This window comes from Crinia signifera, chromosome 7 (assembly GCF_055691185.1).
Source record: "Crinia signifera chromosome 7, ASM5569118v1, whole genome shotgun sequence".
NCBI classification, from domain to species: Eukaryota; Metazoa; Chordata; class Amphibia; order Anura; family Myobatrachidae; genus Crinia; species Crinia signifera.
The window spans coordinates 164383236-164395554 of NC_139223.1; the positions used below are offsets into that span (position 1 = coordinate 164383236).

General features: G+C 41.7%; 1 protein-coding gene across 1 annotated transcript in view; it reads right to left on the bottom strand.

The window, feature by feature from the left end:
* Positions 1-853: 853 nt before the first annotated feature.
* The window catches only part of C7H2orf80 (chromosome 7 C2orf80 homolog), a 28077-nt gene continuing 16611 nt past the window's right edge, over positions 854-12319 (bottom strand). Inside the window, exons 7-9 of the mRNA XM_083154228.1 lie at positions 9839-9926; positions 6803-6885; positions 854-967 (exon numbers count right to left, since the gene is read on the bottom strand). Coding sequence (XP_083010354.1) covers positions 884-967; positions 6803-6885; positions 9839-9926 — 255 coding nt within the window. The 3' untranslated portion in view covers positions 854-883. The remainder of the gene's footprint in view (positions 968-6802; positions 6886-9838; positions 9927-12319) is intronic.

The window sequence follows — 12319 nt, forward strand, 5'->3', positions numbered from 1 at the left end:
TGCGGAGCTTGTGGCCCCTGCACAGCTTTCCATAAAATTCTGTCTGCATTCTCTAAACCAAGGCTCATTTCTACATTACTATTCTCTTAATATTCTATTAACGGCACATCCCGCACCCCCTTGGCGCTGATGCCAATCGCATATGTACTAACATATGCGATTAATTATGCAAAGGGCAATTCTCTTAATAAGAGCTGCCCTTGGCTATGGCGGCCGGTCCCTGGACATCCGGGTTTGCGCCCCAGAAATCTCATGTGCAGGGGATGCGGGTAGCCATGGGGCATGCTGGGAGGAATCCGAACAGATCCATCACGCTTCCGTTAGCGTGACCCTCCTTTACCCTCTGCACCTAAGCCCCTGTTTTGGGGCTATAATACATTTGGAAAAATGGTAACAACCCAGAACACAGTTTTTACATCCTTAGTGGGGAGACCATTAGACCATGGGGAGATGTATCAAACCAATGAAAGAAATTAAGTCAAATCAACGTAATTTCATAGACTCTCCACATCACTAATAACATTCCCTCTAGTCCTCGTGGCAAGAGCTGGCAGCCAGTTATGTCACTGGAAGGTCTCCATACTACATAACAGATATGCAAACAGCTGAGGACAGTAAGCCTGCATCGCCTACTATAAGCATCAAGCCAATCACGCCTTACGTTATATAATCAGAATAGCTATCTTTCCATGTAAGTGATCGTGCATTCAGTCTGTATGTATTATACAGTACGTGACTCATAACAAGAAGGATCCTGGATAGAACACACACACACACAGTCACAGACGTTGCAGGTTATGGGATGCGTGTTTGGGACAGAGAAGGGATCTCGCAGAATTAAAGGGCAACAAGATAATGAGCAATAAATATATTTTCTGGGTCTTCATGAGTTTAGATCACATTCATCTGTAGACATAGTGTCCGCTCCAGTCTCCGACGTCGCTGGCGATTCCTCCCTTCCGGGATCCTGTAAGAAAGCACGAGGAGACATTACATCCTGCGCTATGGACATTACATCATTCCTGATGCTGTGACATTCCATTATCTGATGGAAATACATGGGCGAAAGGCCGCAGGACTACGCCGCGCGGACACACAGCCGCCATCGGACACACATACAGCACCGCCGAGCAAATAAGGTGACCTTACAGCATTGGACAGCACAGCTGATAACATAAAACAGGATGACTGATGATCTACCCTCCATACGTATCCTAATTATTGGACTTCTGGTTATATGACGATCATCCTTCCACATGCAAACTGAATCTGACAAGTCTGACATGATCGTCCCATAATTTCGCTATGTGGATCATATTGTTCATGCAAGAGACAGTCACTATATATTAAAACCAAAACAATAGTCACAGCGCATAAAGCACTACTGGGATTTAGGGGTGCTCACAAACAGACTCCCCTTTTCCCTCCCTTGGATAATTACAATAATATTGTTAGTTTTTGACTCAGGGGTGCACCACTGACTATCAAAAAACTAAGTCACTCGCACAAGATTAACGTAATGCCAGCAATAGGCGTGGAGTGTGTTAAATATCCAAGGCTGTGTGTGTGTGACCCTTGGGAAGCATGTGACTTAGGGATCCAATAAGGTTAAAGGGAATGGCAGAGTTAGCTGAGCTATTAGGGCAGGAAAGGGAGGAGTCTTCCTCTCTTTCCTGCTGAGTTTTCCCGCCCTCCCTTCCCTTGTTTGCTTATGGGGGGGTGTGGGTGATTTAATCGCGTTGGCTGATAGGCGGGAAAGAACGTCAGGTTAATCGTTTTAGCCTTCATTATCTGTCTATGCAGGCAGCGTATATAGATTGATTTTGGGTGCGCTTGCCTATTTATTGACTTAGGCCTTTCGCTCGATCACCCGCTCGGGGGCAGCGAGCCCACCCCGGTGGGTAGTCAATGCAGTAGGTTGAGTGGATACCGCTTGGTAGGGTGGTTATTGATTACGTCTGCAATGAGTGGGGGTGGTTTAGTTAAGTAGCAGTTCTTTCTTGGCCACCATTATTTAATTAGTTTAAGAAATCAAACTAGCTTAAAGTTTGATAATAAATCAGCTAACAATTTCTGCCAAACCTATGTCTCCTAGTCTTTATTTCAGGTTTAGTTATGTAAGTTAAGTAATGTTAAATGTTGAACATGCTAGAGGTACACACATTAGGTGCTAGGATGTTTATAGATAGTAAGAGGACTGCAATAAACGGGAGGACCCCCGTACAGTAAATCAGTAATCCCAATAGGAGCCTAAATTGACTGATTGATTATTTCCTGTGCATAATCAAACTGGTGCTGTTCTCCTTTTACTTTTCCTGTTTACTCTGAATTTCATATAATTATATATATATATAATTATATATATATATATATATATATATATATATATATATATATATATATATGAATAAAGAGAGAGATAGATGTGCGCTCTATTCACCAATTAATCATCATACATTGGTATATAAAATGTACATTTATTCAGACTTTTCTTAACAATAAAAATGGAATGGTTTTTCAATAAGAACAAAGACAGTCATATGGATTCCAGATTCGGATAAGATGTTTTTTCAAGTAAATGACAGGAAGTAGATCCGACTTCAACATAGAATATGCTTCTTTAACAAACGAAACCCTACGCGTTTCGTCCCTTAGGACTTCATCAGGGGCAAAAATGAAGATCTGAATCTAAATGGTGAAAAATAAGCCGTGAGTGATATAATAAGGCATGTATATGTTTATAAGTCCCTATTTGGGACGGTAATGAAGATGAAGATCCTCCCAAGGGCACATATACTACAGCGCAGTACATTGGAACGCACTGCGTCATGGAGATGCGTCTCACAGACGCTGGTCCAGCCCCACTAGATATGGTCAGGTGACCGGACACAGACGAGAGGTTTGGAACGCACGGCGTCCCGGAAGTGCGTTCCACGAACGCTTATCATCCCTTATTTAGCGCATTTCTAGTTATCCTTTGGCCTCAGTTTCTACCCTGCTTATTCCTATACATAGCGACTCCCTCTGGAACTTATCCCACTTCTCCATTATTGGGTTATAACCCCTGTTTAGTACATTCCTTAGGGAAATCATTCACAGGAAGTGACGTAGGAATTATCAGGGTATTTAAAACCCAGCTCTATCTCTAGTAGTTCTCGTTGCACACCCACAGTAATTGGATATTACGTTCCTACCGGTAGGTTGCTCTCTATTGGTCCCATATACTGTATAGATAACCACTTTATGTATGTCTTATACATTATACAGCTAATGTTCTGCAATCTGTGACTGTGTTTCACTGTGCCTTATTGTAACTTCTGATGCTATTTTTTATGGTAACATTAGGATACATTGTCTCCTATAATGAGACAGCGTCATATTGTAACCTCTGATGCTATCTTTTATGGTAACATTAGGATACATTGTCTCCTATAATGAGACAGCGTCATACATCCATTTGGCTAGATTCACCTTATATTATATTTTCTAATATTTTGTTATATTGTACCTTTTTGATTTATTGTAAAGGTTTATTGGGTATGCAAATATGAATTATGTATTGTTATCACTATGTATGAGTGACTACATTTACCAGTCATAAAGCATCTCGGATGATACTGACATATATTAGATATAAGGCTTGCTTTGATTTTGGTTTTTTAACATTTTCATCCTATGGTGACATTATACCGTGACATCGTAGTTATATATATCATTTTGAATGATGTCATATTATTTGAATATGCCGGCTATGTTTGCCCATGTCATATAAATATAACAGTACGTGTTAGTTAGTACCCCTCAACTCACTATTGGTTCCTCCATGTGATACGGCACACATGTAACAGGAAACTTAGTATTTGGGGCAACATATACATTTTTTGAAAGAATGTGTTATTAAGGATTATATGTATTTATTTTTAGTATCTATAAACCACTAACGTGGACTTCTGTGGTTGAGCAGTCCCATTTCAAGCTACATACCGGCTGAAAATGGTATGTGTCATCCTGTATTACTATTTCTGCCCCGGTGTGTTATGGCACGCATTTACCACTACACTTGGAGCAAGTTATATATGGCTCTATAAATGCTGGCCATAAGGATTGCCCATTAAGCACTATGTGTATTTATATTTTTCTAGTTTATTTGTTAAACCACTAACGTGGACGTCTGTGATCAAGCAGCTTCACCTCAAGCTACATATTGGCTGAAACTGGTATGTGTAAACCCCAGAATTGACCCCTACCCACAACATTTAAATTTTCGTTAGGACTAAATTAACATTTTTTTATCTACTCATAGGACCCCCCCCCCCCCCCCTTTTTGTTTCAAAAGTCCTATACCTCTGCAGGACAGAGGTTTTATCTGAACTAACGTGGTTAGTTCTCTTATCTGCTCAGCATCCATACCCAGCTGTTAATGTTGGAAGAATCTCTTATGCTTGGCACTGTCCAGACTCGGTATGTAAAACACACCATTTTCTCGCTTTCACGTTTATGGTGCTATAAGTTATATCACTTAGTAGAACCCACACTTGAACTAGGGGAATATAGATTTATTGAATCACCCCAGTCCGCTTATCTTCTTATCTCACATGGTCTCACCCCCCCCCCCCCCCGTTTTTTCATATATTGCAATTCGTTATAGATATTCACGGATATATTCGTCTCTCTTTGGATCTTTTTAATAATTCCACACTAAGATGGGACGTTTGCTAGCCTTGTTGCTCTCTCTTTTTCTGTCTCAACATCTCACCGGACCTTACTCACATCCATCCTCTATTGGATCTTCCTCACTTTATATGATGTTTCTCTCACATCCAACCTCCGTTGGATCTTCTTCACTCTTATGTTCCTCCTTCCACCATTCTAGCTAAAGATGATCTTCATCTTCATTACCGTCCCAAATAGGGACTTATAAACATATACATGCCTTATTATATCACTCACGGCTTATTTTTCACCATTTAGATTCAGATCTTCATTTTTGCCCCTGATGAAGTCCTAAGGGACGAAACGCGTAGGGTTTCGTTTGTTAAAGAAGCATATTCTATGTTGAAGTCGGATCTACTTCCTGTCATTTACTTGAAAAAACATCTTATCCGAATCTGGAATCCATATGACTGTCTTTGTTCTTATTGAAAAACCATTCCATTTTTATTGTTAAGAAAAGTCTGAATAAATGTACATTTTATATACCAATGTATGATGATTAATTGGTGAATAGAGCGCACATCTATCTCTCTCTTTATTCCTATTTTTTCCCATCTAGTACCTATATTAACAGCTAGGTACGATAGAAGTGCAGCCCACTACACGGCGCGGAAAAAGGATCACTAAACCCCATTCTTCTTCAATATATATATATATATATATATATATATATATATATATATATATATATATATATATATATATATATATGGAAAAAACGTGGAGAGAGAGGCGCTTCATGGTGCATTAAACGAGTAACAGTTTAATGTAAAAGAGAAATTCTCCAAGGTAAAACAGAGTCCAAGACTCGTACCATAAAACAGAGCACTGTGGACTGGATACCACACGATTTAATATATAAAACCAAAGGCAAACTGCTCACGATCAACCAGGCACGGGTGTCCACAAACGACCTGCAGAAAGCTGCACCGCTGGCTTGCCATACAACGATCAGGGACGTCACGGACCACCGGTGACAGAAGGCAGGAGCAGGAGCAGCTGGAAAGGCACGTCGTAGGCCACGCCCTGACGCGTTTCGTCGTAAGACTTCGTCAGAGGGCGTGGCTACTACGCGTGCACGACCAGCCTATAACCACACCGGACCTGTCAATCAAGACCGGCCGGTGGATGGGGACCGCCCCTATGTAACAGCACGGACTAAGTCAGCACTTCTACCCATGTAAAAGATAGTATACAACTGCCGTTGGGCAAACAATCCACTCGACTACAAAACAAGTGAACTAAGTCCATATGTATAAATATAAACAAAGTGGACACCACCACAGACTAGCTGTGGAGTAATTTTAGGATAAATATCCACATAGTAAATTAACTAATGGACTCCCGTGAATAGGTGAAGTTGAGCAATTTTTTACAATAGAAGACACACATACACTTATATGCTATAAAGCCTATACAAAGCCATAAAGATACATATACATCTCAATAGCGTACAAATACAAAAAAGGAATAATTAATTATAAAAATTAACTATAAAAAACATGATAAAAAAATATATAAAATATATATCTATATTTGCTACTCAGTACTATGAAAAATGCACATATACATACACCATTTATAGTAATATTTCAGGCGCATTAGAAGAAAGTAACCACTATGGACCAAACAACCCATAAACAACCCAAAATACTAAAGCAAAATTTATATTGGGGGGTCAGTTAATAAATGGGGTATATATGAACGATATCTCCATCGTAATCAAAAATGCGGACAAGGGGGGTGGAATAGCTATTTTGGATCAATATGCATATATCCAAGAAGCGAATAATCTGCTATTGGATGAAATCTCATATAAAAAATTAGATAGAGATCCCACGCAAGTATACATTGGGGAACTTGAAATATTGCTGATACGTAGCCTATCTGAAAAATGTATCTCATTTGACAAATTCAAATATCTCTATAATGTGACACCCAATTTAGCAACATTTTATCACTTTGTACTTCTTTAATTTGTCTGTCCCTGTATTATATTCTAAAATAGTTACATTCATAAACAGGGTGCTAATTAAAAAAAGTAGAAAGAGAAACCAGATATGACGGATCATTGTGTCCAACGACTTACTGTTTCCTGGTCATCTGTAGCCGAAACTTGGTCTTGTGGTGAATTGGTGTCATCTCTGATGGTGGTCTTGTACAGTCTAGCACCTGAAATAGTCCAATGCAAGGAACAGCGAGGAGTCGGACACAAGTGTGCCCCAAGTTTAGAGAGGAATATGATATACATGCCAAAATTTCTGGCACACACAGGAGACAACAGTGTCCTTGTATGATTCATCACCATTGATGTGTGAGTGAAAGGGGAGACCACCCTGTATATATGAGTGAAGGGGAGACCACCTTGGATGTATGAGTGAAGGGGAGACCACCCTGCATGTATGAGTGAATGGGTGATCACCCTGGATGTATGAGTGAAGAAGAGACCACCCTGGATGTATGAGTGGAGAGGAGCCCACCTTGGATGTGTGAGTAAAGGGGAGACCACCCTGGATGTGAGAGTAAAAGGGAGACCACCCTGAATGTTTGAGTGAAGGGGAGACCACCCTGGATGTATGGGTGAAGGGGAGACCATCCTAGTTGTATGAGTGAAGGGGAGACCTCCCTGGATGTATGAGTGAAGGGGAGACCACACTGGATGTATGAGTGAAGAGGAGACCACACTGGATGTATGAGTGAAGGGGAGACCACACTGGATGTATGGGTGAAGGGGAGACCATCCTAGTTGTATGAGTGAAGGGGAGACCTCCCTGGATGTATGAGTGAAGGGGAGACCACACTGGATGTATGAGTGAAGGGGAGACCACACTGGATGTAAGAGTGTAGCAAAGACCACCATGGATGTGAGAGCGAAAGGGAGTTCACCCTGGATGTATGAGTGAAGCAAAGAGCAACCTGGATGTATGAGTTAAGAGAAGCCTATCTTGGATATATGAGTGAAGGTGAGACCACATTGGATGTATGAGTAAAGGGAGGCCACCCTGGAAGTATGAGTGAAGGGGAGACAGCCCTGTATGTATGAGTGAAGGGGAGACAGCCCTAGATGTATGAGTGAAGGGGAGACCGCCCTGGATGTATGAGTGAAGGGGAGACCACCCTGGATGTATGAGTGAAGGGGAGACAGCCCTGTATGTATGAGTGAAGGGGAGACAGCCCTGTATGTGTGAGTGAAGGGGAGACCACCCTGGATGTATGAGGGAAGGGGAGACTACCCTGGATGTATGAGTGAAGGGGAGACCACCCTGGATGTATGAGTGAAGGGGAGACCACCATGGATGTGATAGTGAAATGGAGACCACCCTGGATGTATGAGTGAAGGGGAGACCACAATGGATGTATGAGTGAAGGGGAGACAGCCCTGTATGTGTGAGTGAAGGGGAGACCACCCTGGATGTATGAGGGAAGGGGAGACCATCCTGGATGTATGAGTAAAGGGGAGACCACCCTTGATGTATGAGTGAAGGGGAGACCACCCTGGATGTATGAGTGAAGGGGAGACCACCCTGGATGTATGAGTGAAGGGGAGACCACCCTGGATGTATGAGTGAAGGGGAGACCACCCTGGATGTATGAGTGAAGGGGAGACCACTCTGGATGTATGAGTGAAGCAAAGTCCACCATGGATGTATAAGGTGAAGAGAAGACCACCTTGGATGTATGAGTGATGGGGAGACCACCCTGGATATATGAGTGAAGGGGAGATCACCCTGGATGTATGAGTGAAAGGGAGACCACCCTGGATGTATGAGTGAAGGGGAGACCACCCTGGATGTATGAGTGAAGGGGAGACCACCCTGGATGTATGAGTGAAGCGGAGATCATGATCACCCTGGATGTATGAGTGAAGGGGAGACCACCATGGATGTATGAGTGAAGAGAAGCCCACCTTGGATGTATGAGTGATGGGTAGACCACCCTGGATGTATGAGTGAAGGGGAGACCACCCTGGATGTATGAGTGATGGGTAGGCCACCCTGGATGTATGAGTGAAGGGGAGACCACCCTGGATGTATGGGTGAAGGGGAGACCACCCTGGATTTATGGGTGAAGGGGAGACCATCCTGGATGTATGGGTGGAGGGGAGACCATCCTGGATGTGAGAGTGAAATGGAGACCACCCTGGATGTATGAGTGAAGGGGAGATCACTCTGGATATATATATTATATATTACCAGTTATTTATATAGCGCACACATATTCCACAGCTCTGTACAGAGAATAGTTGAACATTTACATCAGTCCCTGTCCCAGTTGAGCCTACAATCTAAATTCCCTACCACCTGTACATACACACACCTTCATTCTAATGTTAATTTTGTTAGAAACCATTTAACCTACTAGTATATTTTTGGATTGTGGGATGAAATCAGAGTACACGGTTTATATGTCCACAGTAGTGCAAATAGATAAAATGCCCACAGTAGTGCCCCTTACACAAAATGCCCATAGTATGTGCCCCTGTCACAAAATGCCCACAGTGGTGTCCCTGACACAAAATGCCCACAGTAGTGCCCCTTCCACAAAATGCCCACAGTATGTGCCCCTTACACAAAATGCCCCATAGTAGTGCCCCTTAAACAAAATGCCCACAGTAGTGCCCCTTACACAAAATGCCCACAGTAGTGCCCCTTACACAAAATGCCCACAGTAGTGCCCCTTACACAAAATGTCCACAGTATGTGCCCCTTACACAAAATGCCCACAGCATGTGCCCCTTACACAAAATGCCCACAGTAGTGCCCCTTAAACAAAATGCCCACAGTAGTGCCCCTTACACAAAATGCCTACAGACACACACGCACTTTAACCCCTCAACATAACCTCAGCTAAGTATTATTACTCCCCAGGTCCTCAGACACATTTTCACGCTGCTGTACAAGCAATAAAATATTTAATCGCTCCCACTAAAGGTCCATACACACTGGGCGACTATGCCCAGCATGTATGGACAGCGATGATTGCGCTCATCGCTGGGGGAAAGGCGTGGGGCTGACAGATGCTCAAACATGCTGTTTTGAGCGACTTTCAGCTCAAAGTCACCCAGAGAGTATGGGCTTAACAGTGACAATAAGGAATGTGATCGGCAATCTGCCCTAATACTCACAGTGCTTTATGGCATGCTGCGCTGCCTGGGGAGCTGTCAGCATGGCAAAGGGATGTAGCGACAGGCTGAAAGGCTGCATCAGGTGTCCCTGCAGGTACGGGCAGTCATTAATGAATGAGGTTCAGATACAGCACAAGCGCACAGTATATATATATATAAATACATACAGGACACGCTCACAGTATATATACTGTACATACAGCACAAGCGCACAGCATATATACATACAGCACACGCTCACAGTGTATATACATACAGCACAAGCTCACAGTATATATATACATACAACACACGCTCACCAGTATATATACATACATCACAAGCTCACCAGTATAAATACATACAACACACGCTCACAATATATACATACAGCACACGCTCACAGTATATATATATATATATATATATATGCACACGCTCACCAGTATATAAACATACAGCACAAGCTCACAGTATATATACATACAGCACACGCTCACCAGTATATATACATACAGCACACGCTCACCAGTATATATACATACAGAACACGCTCACAGTATGTATACATACAGCACACGCTCACCAGTATATATACATACAGCACAAGCTCACAGTATATATACATACAGCACACGCTCACCAGTATATATACATACAGCACACGCTCACCAGTATATATACATACAGAACACGCTCACAGTATGTATACATACAGCACACGCTCACAGTATATATACATACAGCACAAGCTCACCAGTATATATACATACAGAACACGCTCACCAGTATATATACATACAGCACACGCTTACCAGTATATATACATACAGCACACGCTCACAGTGTATATACATACAGCACAAGCTCACAGTATATATATACATACAACACACGCTCACCAGTATATATACATACAGCACACGCTCACAGTGTATATACATACAGCACAAGCTCACAGTATATATACATACAGAACACGCTCACCAGTATATATACATACAGCACACGCTCACCAGTATATATACATACAGAACACGCTCACAGTATGTATACATACAGCACACGCTCACAGTATATATACATACAGCACAAGCTCACCAGTATATATACATACAGAACACGCTCACCAGTATATATACATACAGAACACGCTCACCAGTATATATACATACAGCACACGCTCACCAGTATATATACATACAGCACACGCTCACCAGTATATTTATACATACAGCACACCCTCACAGTATATATACATACAGCACACGCTCACCAGTATATATACATACAGAACACGCTCACCAGTATATATACATACAGCACACGCTCACAGTATATATATATATATATATATATATACAGCACACGCTCACCAGTATATATACATACAGCACAAGCTCACAGTATATATACATACAGCACACGCTCACCTGTATATATACATACAGCACACGCTCACCAGTATATATACATACAGAACACGCTCACAGTATGTATACATACAGCACACACTCACCAGTATATATACATACAGCACAAGCTCACAGTATACATACAGCACAAGCTCACAGTATATATACATACAGCACAAGCTCACAGTATATACATACAACACACGCTCACAATATATACACACAGCACACGCTCACAGTATATATATATATATACAGCACACGCTCACCATTATATATACATACAGCACAAGCTCACAGCATATATACATACAGCACACACTCACCTGTATATATACATACAGCACACGCTCACCAGTATATATACATACAGAACATGCTCATAGTATGTATACATACAGCACACGCTCACAGTATATATACATACAGCACAAGCTCACAGTATACATACAGCACAAGCTCACAGTATATATACATACAGGCTACAGCACAAGCTCACAGTATATATACATACAGTTCAAGCGCACAGTATATATACATACAGCAAACGCTCACTAGTATATATATACATACAGCACACGCTCACAATATATACATACAACACACGCTCACAGTATATATATACATACAGCACAAGCTCACAGTATATATACATACAGCACACGCTCACCTGTATATATACATACAGCACACGCTCACCAGTATATATACATACAGAACACGCTCACAGTATGTATACATACAGCACACGCTCACAGTATGTATACATACAGCACAAGCTCACAGTATATATACATACAGCACACGCTCACCAGTATATATACATACAGCTCAAGTACACAGTATATATACATACAGCACAAGCTCACCAGTATATATACATACAGCACACGCTCACCAGTATATATACATACAGCACACGCCCATCAGTAGATATATACATTTAATATACATTATGGTTAATGCATCAAACTTTTCAAACAAGGATCTAGAGTAGATTTTGTACTGAATTAATATCTTCAGTATGGTTCAGCTTTGATACAGGCAGGGCCGGATTAAAGCAGGGGCAAAAGGGGTCAGTACCCCT